Raw genomic sequence first — 18,277 nt, 5'->3', positions numbered from 1 at the left:
TGTTGAATGACATGCCTACATTGAGTACTTTTAGGCATAAACAAAATTATCTTGTATCACCCCTGCTCCCAAGTCCCTGGCTCCTTGCTATGGTGAATGGAATTCAGAGCCAGTATTTAAAGGCAAAGTATGTGTATTGTTATAGGGCAGCAGACCCTTTTGGCTCACAGAAGCCAGAGGCACTGGCTTTCCTGGAGCTGGAGTTATAGGCTGACCTCTGACATGGGTGCCGAGAATCAAATTCGGGTACTCTGAAAAAACAGCATATGCTCTTACCTACTGAGCCACCTCTTTAACCTCTGATTCCGGCTTTTCAATACTCATATGGCTATATGAGCTTTTCACTCCTTCTGAGTCAGATTAATAAGAGTTTATTTCAAGGAATTTATTACTTTACTTTCAAATCTCAAATATATAAGCACTAGATTGCTCATAATGCCCTTAGAGGATCTTTTAAATCTCAAAGCATCTATAATTGTCTTCTTTTTATATCTTGACTCACCTCACACTTTTTTTCTTGATCACTCACCAGACTTTGTAAATTTGATTATTCAAATTTATTATAGAATATTCATTCTTTCTTAACTTGTACGTAAGCAAGACTAGTTATTTCTGAATATTGATTTGTATACCTTTACATTTGTAGATATTTCTAAATTCCATCATATTTTCTTCATTGATCTAAAAGTTAGTACAGATAAAAGGGGTTTCGGATTATCTTTTACACTAGTGATTTCTAGCTAATTTTCAATTGGGGCCTCACTATAACTTTTTATGATTTTTGCCTTTTGTCACAATTTGACTTATTGGCCATATGATGTCAACATTTAACATGTACGTGCAGGCTTGAGAATACTGGGACTGTGGAATCCAGGAAACCAGCGCTTTCTGTTTGTCCATTAGATTGATCGTATGTTTGCCTTGTTTACATCTTTTACAACTTTTATTCCTTTAATGTTTTACTCCACAAGTCTTTTCATATCCTTTTGGTGATGAATTTGTGTATTTTCTTATAATTCTGTCAATGTTTGTTTTTTATAGATTTTGAAGTTATTAGAAACATAAATTTTAATTTATCTTATTCATTTGATTAAATGAATCATTAAATAATTATGTAGTGACTCATCCCCTTCCTCTCCCCAGTGCTTTTTAACTTCAAAGAAAATTTTGGACATCGATTCAGAGGCATAAAAGTCTTCTCTCTGTTAGGGTTTCTTCAGTGTGTTTTTCTATCTTTTTGCTCTTTCTTTCTAAACTATTAGACTTTAAATGTGCACTTTGTAAATAGCATATCAAGCCTCATCTATCTTTTAATAGGTGTCTTAGTCAGAGTTTTATTGCTGTGACAAAACACCATGACCAAAAAGCAAGTTGAGGAGGAAAGGGGTTATTTGGCTTACACTTCCACCTCACAATCATCATTGGAGGAAGTCAGAACAGGAACTCAAGCAGGGCTGGAACCTGGAGGCAAGGAGCTGATACAGAGCCTCTAGAGAGATGCTGCTTTCTGGCTTGCTTCCCCTGGCTTTCTCAGCCTGCACTCTTATAGAAACCAGGACTACTAGCCCAGAGATGTTACCACCCACAATGGCTTGGGCCCTCCCTACTTATCACTAATTGAGAAAATGCCTTACAGCTGGATCTCATGGAGGCATTTTCTCAACTGAGGCTTCTTCTCTAGTAACTCTAGCCTGTGTCAAGTTGACACACAAAACCAGCCAATACAATTGGCATGGCTATTCCATTTATATTTCTTATAATTAACGATATGTTTGGACTTTCATGATTTCTATTTCTTGTACTCATTTGAGTCTTTCCTACTTTCTTGCCTTTTTCTTTGGTTATATTTTCTCATTCTGTTTTCTCTTTTAAAAATTAAAATCGCATTTCTGACTTAAAACAAGATAACCAGCTAGGTGGTGGTGATGTACACCTTTAATCCTGGTGCTTAGGAATCAGAGACTGGTGAATCTGTGAATTTGAGACTAGCCTGGTCTACAGCATGAGTTCCAAGACAGCCAAGGTTACATAGAAAACCCCTGTCTTGAAAAAACAAAACAAACAGAAAGTAAGATAACCTTCAAATGTAATACAAGAAACTTAGAACTAACTTAAAACCATCCTCTTTAATTCTGTGCCTAAAGTAAAAATATTTTATGCACGCATTTCTCTTTTTTGTTTTTACTGTATATCATCATTTAAATCAATGATTGATTTTTCCCTATAGCCACTCTTTTGCTTCTCATTCCTCTTCATCTGGAATTTCCTTTCTTCTGTATGAAGTATATTTGTTCAAAGTTTCTTTTAATACTGTTATCTCTGGATTCTTGGCTTTTCTTAATTTTTGTTCTCTGAATGTTACTTAACTTCCTGCTGTCTCATCAATTTATTTTTATAAAACTAAATTTTTTTAGGTATGGTAGTGCACAACTTTAATCTGAGCACCTGGGAGGCAGAGGTAAGTGGATCCCTGTGAGTTCAAGGATAGACTGGTCTACATAGTTCATTCTAGTCAGGCAAGGTTACATTATATGACCCTTTCTCAAAAATAAATACATAGAATGCTTTATCTTTACTTGTGACTATTATCAACAGAAGAGAAGACTGGTTACCTACTGAAAATGAAAGATATTATTTAAAAGTAGATTTCCTGCAGTATACCCTAAGTGTTAAAAGGGCATACACATGGCACCTTTTCCCACTCACATTATAAAGAATGATAAAATGAATTCTTCCCATATAAATTTTAGCTGAGACCTCAAGATAACTGTTCCTAGGCTCGCCAGTAAGATTCAGGGTGATGGTAGGGGGAGGATACTGGGTAAAGATTCAGGAAGGGGGCATTCTCTAAGTCTATTTCCATCCATACCAAAAAAGAGTAGGATTTCTTCTCCTCTTGTGCCCAGACAGAGGTGCTTCAGAAGGACTCTGTGAGAATACTGTGCCTTCTGGGTCCAGTGTGGCACTAAAGGTTGCTGTTCTTTCTCTACTTAGACATCTAAGAGGAAAAGGCTTTGGGTGTTCCTGTCAGGCAACAAGCTCCAGGTAGAAAGAATTGCTTAGCCAATAAGCCAAAGGTGTACAACCGTTATGGACCAAGTAGACCATGTTATGTGTGTACTAGCCTATGATAGTGGGGTATAAATCTGGCCCAAAAGGAGACATGAAAGCAGACCACATTAAGAAGAGGATCTGCCACCTGGGGCAAGGAAAGACATATGGTACCAGCTGTAAGGGAAGGGTCACTGTGTTCACCTTCAGAGTACGGTTGTCTCTCAAGACACCTAGTGACATCCTGTGAGTCCTCTTGGGTGTCATGCCTGTCTGATGTACCAGCTCATAGCCATGTCAGCCACATGGGAAATTTCTTGGTCTTCTTTCTTCTCCCCTTGTTGCTCCTACTGAGGGCATAAGGAAGCCCAGCATCATTGTAAAGGAGTAGAGTTGGAGTCCAGCCTCCTGCCTGAGGTTTGCTCAGTAGAGAGACATGTTGCATGTGGGGGTTTTTTTTAAAGATTTTATTAATTAATTTATTTATTTCATGTATGTGGGTACACTGTCGCTGTCTTCAGACACACCAGAAGACGGCATCAGATGCCCATTATAAATGGTTGTGAGCCACCATGTGGTTGCTGGGAATTGAACTCAAGACCTCTGGAAGAGCAGTCAGTGCTTTTAACTGCTGAGCCATCTCTCCTACCTGACATGTTGTTTTAACTGTGTTAAACAAGTCTAAACAAACTGTCGTTAGACTTGTATAAATGGCCCAACTAGCCTGATTGGACAATAGGATAGAACTACTAATATACCCTCCTTAGAAGTGACCAGCAATGCCTTAGACTGTCAGAGACAGAAGGAGGGCCATATACAGAGGAGATCTGGTGGGGAAGCAAGAAGAGAAATCAAACCTTAGATCCTTATGTCCTGGAAAGGAATTCAGAGACAGGAGAGAGAAAAGGAGAGAGGAACTGATTGAGGCTGTCTCTAATTGGTCAGGTTGACCTTTTGATATTAATGAAAAGAGGAAGAAAAATATAATCATTCATAAAACAATCAGGGTGATATTTTTATACACTAATAATATGATTTGGAAAGCTTTTTGATCTCAAGTGTTAAGTCCCATCAATATCTACTCTGAAGTCTAAAATAAAGTCTCATCTCAGTATCATCTCCTCACTTGGAGAGACGACCCCTCCCAGCAGATTCCTCCAGTTGTGAACCTGTGGCTCAAACCAAGGTGTGTATGTCTGAGACAAGAAGGATTCTCTCAAAAGAGAGTCATCAAGAAAAGAAAGAAAGGCCATGCAGTGGTGGCGCACGCCTTTAATTCCAGCACTTGGGAGGCAGAGGCAGGCAGATTTCTGAGTTCGAGGCCAGCCTGGTCTACAGAATGAGTTCCAGGACAGCCAGGGCTACACAGAGAAAGCCTGTCTCGAAACAAACAAACAAACAAACAAACAGGAAAAGAAAGGAAAGGAAAGGAAAGGAAAGGAAAGGAAAGGAAAGGAAAGGAAAGGAAAGGAAAGGAAAGGAAAGGAAAGGAAAGGAAAGGAAAGGAAAGGAAAGGAAAGGAAAGGAAAGGAAAAGTATTGTTACCATGAAAGGCTAAAACTTAGTAAGGCAAATCAGATTAGACCTTGGAGTTGAGAAATATCTTGGGTTCAAAGTTCTGGGTGGGCATCCTTGGCCCACAGCAACCTTGGACACTCTATTCAGGGTCACACTGTCCCTTTATTGATGGTGAATGCATGTTGTTAGAGGAATAACTCTTACTGTCCTGTCTCCTTTTGCTGAGACAGAAGTATCCACTTCTATAACCCTTCTCTCTTCCTCCTTCTGTGGTGACTGATTACATTCGTGGTTCATATCACACAGTTTCTTTAACAAGTGGTTGTTCAGCTGCATCCTCTCTCATTTGTTGCAATATGAGTAGGCTAAGGATTTTTCAGCTCTAACTTCTGGTTCCTTTTAATTTCTTCAATTTATTCCTCTGCATATTTTATTATAAGCAGTAAAGAAAAGCATCAAGAAACACCTTCAGTAGTTCACTGAGGAATCTCTTCCATTGAAAGTCACCTCATCTTTTTGCAGATTCTATTCTTGAGAAAATTCTAGGGACACAAACAGGCTGCATTTTTGCCATCTTATGAATAAAGATCCTGTTTCCTCTGGTTTACAATACCAGCTCTTTGTTCCTGCTGAGTTCTCAACTACTAAATTCTGTTTAATATAACACATATTATCTGAGACAACAAGAACCTGCTCTTCAACACTCCTCTTTCCTTTTTTAACATTCTAGAATCACCTTTAAAAGTCATATTATAGCAAAAACATCCCAGAGCTGTTGGTTCTTCCCAGCATACACCTTAGAGCTTCTGCATCCTCCGTCATCCAATTCCATAGCTTCCCTCATACGTCTTAGTGTTTATCTCAGTGGTATCCCACTTCTCAGTATTTAGTCAGATAAGATAGCAAAATATCATTAGCTGGACAGGTTGGACCACAGCAACTCATCTCACAGTTCTAGAGGCTAAAGGTCATAGTCGAGATGATGGCCAATTTGCGTTCCTTGGGGGACCTTTCTGTACTTGCTGTGTCCTCAAATGGGTGGCTATTCTGGGTATGTGTTCAGGGGTTGGAGGTTGTGTTCCTCTTATAAGAGATTCTGAAAGGTCATCCATACCTTGGGATCTTCTTTAACTTTGATTACTTTACTTAGAGGTCCATCTTCAAACACCATTACACAACAGATTGGGCTTCAGGATATGAATTTTGAGAGGATACAAATGTTTAATTCATGACAAAGACCACTGGGAAAAAGGTAATCCTTTGGTGAGAACCAGAAAAAATTATACAGCACAGTTTAATAACAGTATACATCCACCTGGTGTATTCAAAGTCATTAATTCTCTCAAGGAACACATGACTTTTACATGCTAATGTTCAATGCTCAATGTTCAGTGCTGCATGCTAATGGATGTTGTGTTCTCAAGTTCTGTGTCCCAGGTTACATGTAGTGATGTCATGGTGTGTCTATATTTGTTTATCTGGGGTTAACATGAAGCAGAGGAGCCTGTTCAGCTCAAGTGAGAAGGGGGGCCAGGAATGACCTTGGGTGAGAATTCTAGGATAGCCAGAAGAATGTGGGCAGGTGTGGCAAGCCGAGAACAAAACAAATGAGCAAAAGAGGCCAAACACCATGCAAGGTGAGTACGGGCCATTGGGAGGAAGCAGCAGCATAGCCATGAGAAATCTCTAGGTTTTTGTGAGAGATGAAACTACGTCTCTCTGCCTCTTTTGCTCTTATGTTTTAGTTTTTCAGACTATCTCCTCTCCCTGGAGTGGTTTCTCCACAGAGTGCACATTTGCCTGCCTAATGGATGTTCCCATCCTAACGACTCACTGGGTAGATGCTGTCCATAGAGCAGGCCTGAGCATGATCTTTAATATCAATGCCTGAGACATTCTACTCTTGGTAGGTCTTCCTGGACCTTGTCCTGGTGACAATAAAGTGTCACTGGGGAGACATGGGACAAGCCAACCTAGGATGGTTCTGGACTATAATAATGGGGCCAAGGTTTCTTAGAGTTTCCCAGTCAACGTTCAGTGCTACGTATCCAGGGATTCAACCTAGTCTAAGCATGGAGACCCAACTCGGCTCCCTGCCCTGTAGCAAGACATGGCCAGCTCGCTCTTCTAAACACTCCCCACGTTTTTTCTTTACCAAAATTTCCCCTTTTGTGGAGAGCAAAATTTGGTAAAAGTGGAAAATCCCAGCCCTGACTATTGCCCACAGAAGATAGTGGAAGTAGAGAGCTGTGAAAAAGCAAGGCCTTGCCACACACAGAACAGATAAATAAAATTAAAACAACCCACTGCCTTTTAACAACTCATTAAAGGCAACCTTTAATATTCCAAGCAGATTTCTCAGGCCACTGTCACCCTCTGAGGTTGGACTTTACAGTTCATGTCCTTTTCAGAGGTGATGTTTTATGGAAGTTTTAATGAAATTAGCTCATCCAATTTGGGTCAACAAGCACAAACTAAAATCTAATTTTTGCAGCTTCGTTTTTTTTTTTTCCTAATCACACAGTTGGAAATGAGTTCAGGAAAATTTTTAGAATTTCTTCTCTAGTGTGCAGCTTAAAGGGACTCACAAAATTCAGAACTCTTGGTTGAAAATGTGTAGTAGAAAAAACTTTAAAAGTTTTTATCTTACCCCCAGAAGCCACAACACTCTCATGAAGTCTGTGCACCCAGAGGATTAATTTCATCTCAACACAGTGGGATCCTCAGGCTGCAGTGATGTGAGCAGACCAGCTACAAGTAGTGCATCATTCACATCACAGACTCTGAAAATGGCAGCAAGATGGGGCAAACCATTTCACTTGTAAGTTAACAACTGGATATTAACACAGACTCTTGGACTGTCTTTGGAATTGGCCAGAAACATCAGGAGCAGATCTCCTATAGATCAACAAGCTCTGGCCTGACTAGGTACATCTAGGCCTGTTGAGGGAAGAAGAGACCTGTTCTAGTTACCTAGCAACTTGACACAGCCTAGAGTCATCTGAGAGGAAAGCCTCGAGTTTCAGATTGGCCAGTGGAAATATCTGGGAAATTGTCATAATTGCTAACTCTATAGAAAGGACAGCCCACTGTAGATGGTGCTGGGCTGGTGATCCACTAGCCCACTGGGCTGATGATCCTCAATTGTATAAGAAAGCTAGCTGAGTATTGACCAGTCTTCAAGCCAATCAGCAAGGAGTATCCTCCATGATTTCTACCATGCTTCTTTGGCTGTAAAATGAGGTGATGTAATTGTTGTGTGGAAGTTAATACGCAGACTTGCCCTCAAATTCCTCAAATTCCTGCCTCGAGTGGCCGCCTGAGCTTTCCTCAATGATGATGAACTGTGATCTGGAATTATAAGATGAGTAAACCCTTTCCTGTCCTAAGTTACTTTTGTCAGAATATTTTATCATGACAACAGAAGGAAACTCGAGCATGTCTCCTCTCTGTCCCAAGGTCAAGTGTGTGTATATGTGTGGTCATGTCAGTACAAGCACAGAAAACAAAGCCATGTTTAGTTCTAGACAGAGCCTCTCTACCCAGGGCAGCTCCAGGCAGACCTGAGTGGTCTAGACTTGGATGCTACCCTTGAAGTTTGATAACAGTGCCCATGGGAGCTGGAGATTGACTTAGTTGCGCTTCTCACTTTTAGGCACTTTGCAGAACACAAACACAGAGGCCTCGATTCTCTCCTATCTTCCCTCACCCACACAAGATGACGATGACACAGCATGTTTGGAAAGATTATCTCAATTTCTTTCCACTCTTAATGCTCTGGAAAAGCACTGAGATCTCAGAGGCAAACTGACTGTAGCACCATTTGAACTGAAAGTTTCCCAGCAGGCAGCTCCAGTCTAGATTCCCTGGGTAGACATTCTCTATCCCTAGGGTAGAGGACAATTCATTCATAAAAGCAATCTATTTATGCATAAAACTAGACAACCTAAAGAGTGAAATGAAAATGTGTTGTCACAGCTCTACTGTGACATGGTATTCAATATTCACTTCCCGGAGGCTGTAACTAGCCAGGATTTAGAGGTGCCCATGGAAGACCTTAGGTAGGGTGTCAAGACAGTCAGGTATCAGGCACTATGCAGAACTTCTACTTAGCATCCTCCTGATACTGGAATGTTAACCTTCATTAGGGTTCTGGGGGACTGCTGAGGCTAGCAAGGCCCCATGCTGAGAATACCTCACCTTCCCAGAAAGGCCCCTCTTGCTACAGGACACTGAAAGTGGCTATCAAAGCTCAGTGGTACTGCTTACTCCATCAGAACTGTAACCATGCTGTACCCAGAAGCCAACCTGAGCAGCCAGCAACTGGAAACTGTACCCTTTGGATTTCAAACCCCTTTAAGCCTGCCACCTTTGGCTGTCACACAATGCAGAAGCTGCCCAGTCGTACCTGTGTTTTCAAGCCCTGTGCGGTTTTTAGCCTTCCAGATATCCAAGGTCCCAAGGAAACCAAAAACCTGGACATCTAAGGCAACAAGATGATGTTGCAGGACATGGGTATCATTCTCAATTCAGACCAGTGTGAGAAGCCATGGTGAACACAGAGAAGAGTTCTGTCTCTGACCACCTACCCCAATCCTTCACAGGCACCTTTTACAGTCCTCTAACATAACAAAAGCCACAGTGTTCAGGGAAAGGCCTGCTACCACCCAGGATTCATCACAGCAAGTAGAAAGATACAAACTATCCCTGAACTATGATGGATGAGAAGACAGAGCTTGACAGGCTGTAGAGGGCAGAATAACTTGCTAGATAATGGTGGTAGGAGATCATTCTGCCTGCCACAGCACACAAAGCTGTTCCAGGGGCACTCTGTGGGACTCGAGGTAGCAATATATAGAAAAAAAGGCTAACCTTGGACACTAGGCCTCCTGCTTGTGACAATCTTACTCTCTCTCAGAATAAATTTCATTATTCCCTAAAACCCACACCCCCCACCAGCCATCCTGGCTCTGGGCATGACCCCCTTATTTCCTGGAGTTCCCTCTCCCCCCAGAGCTGTCCTGGTTCTGATCATTTAGAAAACCCAGGACCATCCTAGAAAAGTGGGTAGAAACCCTGAAGCTAGAAGGTCACTGTTATCCTGGAGCCAGAGGAATCCCAAGGATGAGTCAGCCAACAGCCATCTAGATGAGTTTAGCATAGATAGAGTTGCATGGTGGTATAACACGTTATGCACATGTCTGATCACAGCTGGGCCCATGTCAGAACCGTATGGATTCGGGTGGATCCAGGTAAGACCCAACAGGGCACAAGAGAAACCAAGCTAGACCAGGATTGCCCAGAGCAATTCAAGTGGACACAGGTGATACAAGTTAGACGTAGGCTCAAATGAACACAATGCACAGGTGAGAGTCCTACCTTGGAAGAAGCTCTTTACCCTGAGGTAGCTAACGCTGAGGCGCAGGACAGAAAGCTTGTCCAGCTTGGAGATGATATCAGGTGAAAATGGCAGCAGGCTGGCCAGGTGGTCCAGCTCTGTATTGAGGCGATCCCGGTGCCGTTTGGAAGGATTTGATTTCTCAGCTCCCATGGTAAGCCTCCTGTGGGAAGAAGGCCTTAGTCATATAGGTTCTCAGCAGGAGCCACTGGCTCCACAGGCAAGAAATCATTTTCTGTGGTGACCTCACTAGCTGCTGCTTAGACAGAAAGTGCTTATAAGAATTAGAGATAGCTCCTCGAAGAAAACAACACACTAGGAAGCTCCAACCTGATGTTTGGAGAAATGTGAGAAAAGTTTCAGGCAAGGATGAAGGGTGTGGCTACTGGCTGTGTGTCTCCAGTGCATTTCTCAACTTCTCTGTGCCAGGTTTCCGGAGAAGGGGGGATGCCTACATAGGGCTGTCTGGGCAAGAATGTGCATGGGAAATGTGCTTTTATCTGACTTCCTTCAAATTCTCACAATACCTAACCCAAAGCTAATATACCATAGGAAAAATACAAGTTTCTGTGCTAGAAGAGTGACAGATTCCTGACCCCAAGGGCAATCCAAGCAGTTCTTGGTCCTTTTCGTTCCTAGGACAATGAATTTCAGTTTAATTTGTAAGTGAGAGGCCTGAGAAGCCTTAGAGTCCAAATGCCTAGAAGAGGACTCCGGGATTTGGCAGACAGCACAGACAAGGTCTGAAAGTCAAAGCCTCCAGAGCCACAGCATCTGGAGAGTCAAGAAAGATCTTTACCCACCATTCCTCATAGCTCAGGAAACCTGCTCATCCATAGACAGTTCCATCTGGCCTCAATTCATCTGGCCTGGAGAGAGAGCCTTCAGCATCCCTTCATCTAAATTCTTAGGAGTCCCTCTTCTAACCCACTTAGTTGTGGCACAAAATGACCCTTCCTGATTCTTCATTCTCAGCACCACCCACACTAAGCCTCTAGAAGAGGTGGCAGGAGCCAGAGTGAATCCAGTGTTGGAAAGGACAGGAGAGCAAAATGACCCATTATTGGCAGAACTGCAAAAGCATTCACCTGATTCAGCAGGCCAACTCTTTCTGGGGTCTCAGGGAATCTCAGTATTAGAGGAGCTGCCCCAGGACCCACATTCCCAGTTGACTAATAGTCCCTGGCAGTAACAAACTCAGGGGCTGTTCCTTTTTGGAATAAGATGTATCTCACACAATACAATCAGTCATTTAAACATGAACAGCCTCCTTCATTTACCAGTTGTGGCACTGCACATTTCTTTCTGGTGTAGATTGTAATTCTAAAGGGAAGCTCTTTCCTCGTTGTACATTTTCTCCTAAAGTCCTTCCTTTGGTGTTGTAAACTGCTGGCTTGTTTTCTACCCATGTGGACTGATTTGTTATGAGTATTCCATTTGATTGTACAGGAACACAAAGAATGGTGCACCTAACTGTCACCACAAAACAGGATGCTTCCATAGCTCATTCACATGTAATGTGTGTGATTGCTTCTTCATTCTTTTTTATGACTGCATAACATTCAGCTATATAGATGGACCCTATTTTTTTTATCTTTCACCAATTAACAACGCTGGTGGTTTTCCATTTATAATCATTGCTCTGAGCATCCACTAGGAAGAGTTTGCTTGGACCTGTATTTTAAATGTAGACAACCAGGCTAGAATTGCTGAACCTGAATAATTCTGGGCTTAATATTTTGAGGAATTCCAAAATCAGGCTACATTATACAGATTTGCACCATTTCACAGACTCATCAGCAGTATACAGGGCTACAATTTCTCCACATGCTTGTCTGTGCCTGTACAGTTCCGTTTTCATTATAGCCAGTGGATATGAGGTAGTGTTTTCTTGTAGCACTGATTTGTACTTCCCTGATTATTTATCTCACTATGAACATTCTCTTGTGCTTGTTCATTTATATATCTTCTCTGAGAAGTGACACTCCAGTCCTTTGATACTTTTTGATTGGTCAGCCTTTTGGTTTTAAGTTGTAAGAGTTCTTTATATGTATATTGGGCCTTTATCTGATACATGATTTGTAAATGTTTTCTTTTCTCTATTTGTTGTCCTTATCTGTCTAAGTCTAGTGTTAGTTTACATTGTCAGCTCAAACTGAAATAGACTGGCACAACCTCACAACCTGGCAAGGACCCAGTCTATGAATGATAGACACCTAAGGACTCCACACAAAACAAAGGGGACATCTGATGGGCAGATAGGGTTAGGATGGGGTTGTAGAATGGAAGAGAACCATGAAGATCTGAGTAGTGAGAAGAAGACAGCAGAATCAGGGTGAGCTGGGACATGTATAGGCACTTGGTCCATCTAGTGTCCAAAGCAGTGTCTATCTGGTGATGGGTCCAAATGGGATTGTGTGCTCAGAGGTCAGAGCTGTCCTCTTTACCATAGTCCTGGGTCCATCCAAGGACACATTCAGCCTGAGGCATGGGCCTTCCCATTCATGCTCTCCAACTCCAGTTTCTTCCGAGTCCTGGGAAGTCCTCAGCTGAGCAGGGGCTCCCTAAGTCATAAGCCCAGCTTACATTTAACCTCCATCTAGTTCTAGGGTAGATGTGTCCTTGCCTCTCTGTGAAGTGTGGTGCCTACACCACCTTCAGCCCTAACTACTGTCCATAAGTCAATGGAAAGGTATATCGTGTTTTTAGGTTGCAAAATACAATATTGTATGTTCCCAAACTGACCTACAGATTCAATGCTAACAGGGATTAGGAAGTTAATTCTCAAGGGTACACAGAAAGCCAGTTGTGAACAATACACCAGGAGAACTTAACTCCTGATCTTAAGCCTTCCATAAAGTCCCAATATTTAAGATGGGTTCATATTAGGGAAATCAAAAATATGAATCAGTGGAACAGAATAGAGAATCTACAAATAGACCCATATATCTATCCTTCGTCAAGTCAATTAATTAGATCAACATACTAAGGCAGCTCAAGGGCCACTCAATTCACTGGATATCCATAAAAAATAGTAAATGCCACCACTTATGTGACAGGGCACCTCAGGATGAACTCTAAATTAATCACAGACCCAAATGTAAAACCAAATATAAAACTTTATAAGAATCTTCCAGACTTGGGTAATCACAGGCCTCTTTCAACACACACACACACACAATTTTGAGGGAAAAAAAGGTTAAAAAGCAGATAAAATGAATCAGTATTACAACTTCCACACTATCATGAGATGAAGACACTGTCCCTGGTAAAGACTCTGGGGTCCTTGAGAAAAAGATGTGGCACACCAAGCATGCTGATGGTGACACCAGGCATTCACTCCTGGGAGAAAGCTGTGGATTCAGAAATACCCATAACTACTGGGTAATACTTGGGGTTATAAAAAAAAAGAATTTTGATAGCTGAATGAACATTCACAAATTACTTGCCACTTATAGCATGGCAGGTGGCACGGACATCAGGCAGCCTGTGTCATTTACCCATATCCCTATGTCCCCTGGAAAAGGTGGAAAAGTCTTGACTGATGTGTGCTGCAGATCTACATTGCAGCTAGGGAACACAGGGCTTAATGGACAGCAAAAGACTGAGTTGAGCTAACACCCTTGGGAGTGCACACATCATATACTCAGATTATGTAGCTGAGAAAGTGCAGGCTATGGCACAGACTCTGAGGTGTGCAGGTATGTATACAACATGAGTACATACAGAAGGAGAAGAAACAGACACTGCATGAACATCTCAGGAAGCATTCATTCACAGACAATGCTAAAACCGGATGCTTCTTGAAAGGGGACAGAGCATGGAGACATTTCCCTGAGTTGTGAGCCAGGAAAGTATTCTATCTTTTCAGAGCATCCAGAAATCAAATACTAGCTGGTCATGATGGTATCTGCCTTTAATCTTAGCAGCTGATAGGCAGAAGCAGGTATATCTCTATGAGTTTTAGGCCATGTATGTTGTATATAGTAAATTCTAGGCCCTTCAGGGCTACATGGTGAGACCCTGTCTCAAAAACAAATGAAATAAAATAAAATGTAAGCATTCGATGTCTCAAACATGGACTCACTTTTGAATTGGAGTAAAAATATTATGAAGGCAAAAAAATTCAGCTCCACTTCCTTCTATACTGTCCATCAGATACCACTGTTTCAGCTGAGTGACATTATTTTCTCTTCTTATTTATGTGATAAATGTTATATAAAAAAAATCTAAATCTTTGTCATAGAAGAGCACATTTCTATGCTTACTCTCATGAGCTTTATGTCTTCTCCTTAGTCCCCTCAGCTTCCCCCTCCAGCACTCCTCCCTTATCAAAACCTACATCCCAGCCTACTTCAAAGCCCCACTGTGTGGTGGCTCCAATCTCCAAATAACCACCTTCAAAGTCCAGTCTGACACTCAGGGCAACCTCAGCTTCTTGCCAGTCCTTAGACCACAGGGTCATAAATCTACATAGAATCTTGTAGCCCTGGAGGCCAAGAGGGGTAGCTCTGTCACATACAAAGAGAGCACACCTAGAAAGAGCGGCTGCTGGGTGCTCCATTCACATTCTGCTGCCCTCCAGCCTCACATGCAGCAGCATCATACACACACTGGATCACATACCCAAAACACCCATCCCAAACCAACCTCTCCCTCCCCGTACCCCTTTCTCTCTCTCTCTCTCTCTCTCTCTCTCTCTCTCTCTCTCTCTCTCTCTCTCTCTCACACACACACACACACACACACACACACACACACATACCACAGTCCCCAGCTGATGATGCACATGCCAGATTTTATACCAGGAGCCAGAGGCAGCCTATGGGCCTTTTGTGGAAGCTATAACTCAACTGATTTCCTGGAAAGTGTACTAAACCCTGGTATTGCTGGAATTACCACACACTTCTCACTTTGACCACTCTGAGGATTTCAAGTTAAGCCCAGGACAAACGAAAAGACTACAGACAATTGTGTCCCTGAGGGACATGGGTCTGAGTCCTGGGTTGTCCCATCTCTATACCTTCAGATACCCTTAGGTGAGGATAATGACCCCCCAAAGAGCCGCTGTCATTTGGAGTGTAAGGACTAAATCCTGGGGCACTTTCCACAGACAGAATGACTCATTGCTGAAGGGAACAAAGGTTCCAAACATATTGATGACATATCCCTCCCCCAAATGAGATCTCCAGCAACTCCAGCCAGTGTTTTATGTCCTGGTCAGAGAAGTTGCCTAAAGTAAGCTTGCCTGCTAAAGAAAGCCAGTGACAAATCACGCTTGCATGAGATCCAAAGGCCACTATGACTTCCAGGAAGGTTCTCAAAAGCCTGCCTTAGACTATGTTTGCCTGTAAAACTCCCTCTCCTCATGAAGGCACAAGATGTCCCTTATTTCCCAGGGATATCAGGATGATACTCTACCGCTTCTGAATGGGTTTCCTTCTCTTCCTACCGGCATATGTACACTCTCCTGATGGAATCATCATCTTTGATCCTAAAAGAGAAAGGATGCATTGAGTCAATCACATGAAGAGACCCAACATGACATCCCCACATGTGCTTACTATAGTGACCCCAAAGCAAGAAGGTCAGTACAATCCACTGGCCCTCATGCAGGTCAGTCAGCCCTGCAAGTTTGGAGTGCTCACTACTATAGATAGTATAGATAGACATACAATATAAAATGAGGTGACGTTTTGTAAGAACCCCTCATAGTTTTACTCCAAACAGTGTTACATAGTTGGTGAAGCAGGGTGCATGCTACTGAGCCTCAAGAAGCTACTGTATTTCAGAGCCATACCACCTGCCCCTCTTGCACCCACAGGCCTGTAGGGTTAACAGGTCCCCACTCTTTTGTGTATTATTTCTTCTTAGTCCTATGTGCTGGACTTCCACTATGGTTACTCATACTCAGACATCTACAGCCCAGCTAACAGTGTCCTGTGGTGCTAGGCACACGCACATGCCTTCCACAGAAATCACTAAAGCAGCCTGTACTTCAAAGTACTTCACATCCCCTCAAAAAATATAAGTACCCTCTTTCCTTGTGTAGAATCTTGATATTTCTAGTAGTGAAGACATCCTAACCTTCACGGACTCCCTTAGATCCCTGTTGCATCCCCTGGTATCATCAGAATGGAAATGGGTATCCCTGATTTGACCTCGTTTATGTATTATCTGGAAGAGATGCCATTTCTGCCCCCTAAAAGTGGGGTGTGAAAGTGTCAGAACTATGTGAGTGATCTCCTTTGAGGATAAAGAGAGGCAGGCAGAAAAAAAGAGAACTCATAGAATAGATGTTCCATAAACACTAATCACACATCCTGGAGTAGCGTGCAAGATGTAAGACAAAAGAATGTCACCAGGGACAAAGAAAAACTAACAAAAATTGGCCAGTCTTCTAAGAAAATGTGGTAATCCTAAATGTTTACCAGCAGCTAACATAGTTAAGAAAGTGTTTCAGCTCAGGTACTGATAACCCACTCTCAGTGATCAATCAGTACAGTCCCGGCATGTACAAATGATGTACTGACGGTAACTCAGGGGAGCTACAAAACACACCCTTCATCACCACCAGAGTGCACATTGGTTCTGTGCACTTGGAATATCCACTAAAATAGACTTTACTGAAGGAGTAATCCCTAATAAATCGAAAATAACAGAAATCATACAAAGTATGTTCTCTGGTGTGGTGGAAGTAAACTAGAAAGACATCTGGAAAACTCCCAAATGTCTGGAAAGTAAGGAACTCATAATTTTAAAAAATACTTATAAATGAATGGAAATGAAAATACAAACACATCAAACTTTGTGAAACAGAGTGGTAAGTACTTGTTAGGGAAAAATATCAAATAAATAATACAGGCTTCTAACTGAAGTAAATAGAACAGAAAATAAACCTAAATCAACTAGGATAGAAACAAGGGAGAGAAGGTATGAAACTTAAAACATAAAAGTGAAGAAAAATCAATGAAACTAACAATTGATTCTTAAAAGATCAACACAATTGATAAACCTTTATCCAGAATGATCAGAAATATAAGATATAGACTAGCAGAACCAGAATGAGAGAGGACTTACCACAGATCCCATACACAGTAGGAAGGTTATAAGAGGATACTGCTATGAACTGAACTATGTCTCCCAAAATTCACATGTTAAAGCTGCAACTCTCTGCATGGACATGGGGCATGAATGGAGGTGACTAAGAAAGTGAGGTCACTGGGTAAATACTGTAGTTCCACAGAGTTGTGCTCATAGGAAAGAGCAAAAGGCACCGGGGTTCTTTCTCTCACCACTCAATGAGGATAAAAAGAAAACAAGGCTATCCACCAGCCAGAAAGATACTCTCACCAGAAATAGTTGAATAGCATCTTGGCCTTCCATCTTCTAGAACTGTGGGAAAGGAAGGTCTGCTCTTAATCTACCCAATCTGTGATAGTTTGCCATAGTTATCCAAGCACACTAGGACAAATAATTTCCCCATAATTTCAACAACTTAACTGAAACGGAGCAGTTCCTTCAAGGACACAAACTATTAGAGATCACTCAAGAAAAATAAATAACATAAATAGTTCTATATCTTAACAAAGAAAACTCAAGTCCAAATAGCTTCCCTGATATAGTCCACTAATCTAAAATATGAGACTAATTCCATTGCTTATGTGAGAAAAAATAAACAATATTCATATGTGAGTTCAGAATAAGATCTTATGTACATAGACACAGAAATCCTCAATTAAATATTACCACACAGAATCCAGCAATACAAAATGCACCAGACCTCAATGAAATTTCTTCAAAGAATTCTGATTTTTTTTTAATTCTCAAGAATCAAGCATTGCAATCCATTACATTATCATTAATAAATTAAAGAAAAATATGATCATATTAATACCTACAAAAATCATCTCGCAAAACCCAAATCCATTTTTTATCATTAAAATCCCCACTTAAAAGTATGGAGAGAAGGTGAGGTAACCTTGAGGAAGAGCATCTCCAAAAAGCCAAGTCCTGATGGTAGACTGAATCTTGCCCACAATCAGGAACAAGCATAAACTTTGTGTTTCTTTCCTCCTATCACACATCACATTGTGGATTAGCCAGAGAAACAAGGTAAGAAAAAGAAATAAACTTAGAAAGGAAGAACTCAAACGTCATCTCTTCACAGGCAATGTGATGTTCCATATAGAAAATCCATCTGGGGGAGGGGGAACACTTTTGAAGAACCTACCATAATCTGGGCATGGTGACACATGCCCTTAGCCCGAGCACTGAGGAAGAAGAGCCAGGCAGATCTCTGAGTTTAAA

General features: G+C 41.6%; 1 protein-coding gene across 1 annotated transcript in view; it reads right to left on the bottom strand.

Moving 5' to 3' along the window:
* Positions 1-15,453, bottom strand: part of Ahrr (aryl hydrocarbon receptor repressor) — a 71,280-nt gene extending 55,827 nt beyond the window's left edge. Inside the window, exons 1-2 of the mRNA XM_021180983.2 lie at positions 15,389-15,453; positions 9,949-10,130 (exon numbers count right to left, since the gene is read on the bottom strand). Coding sequence (XP_021036642.1) covers positions 9,949-10,130; positions 15,389-15,453 — 247 coding nt within the window. The remainder of the gene's footprint in view (positions 1-9,948; positions 10,131-15,388) is intronic.
* Positions 15,454-18,277: the final 2,824 nt, after the last annotated feature.

Source organism: Mus caroli, unplaced genomic scaffold, assembly GCF_978045245.1.
Source record: "Mus caroli unplaced genomic scaffold, Mus_caroli_1 scaffold_15, whole genome shotgun sequence".
NCBI lineage: Eukaryota > Metazoa > Chordata > Mammalia > Rodentia > Muridae > Mus > Mus caroli.
This window is presented reverse-complemented; position numbering and strand designations above follow the sequence as displayed.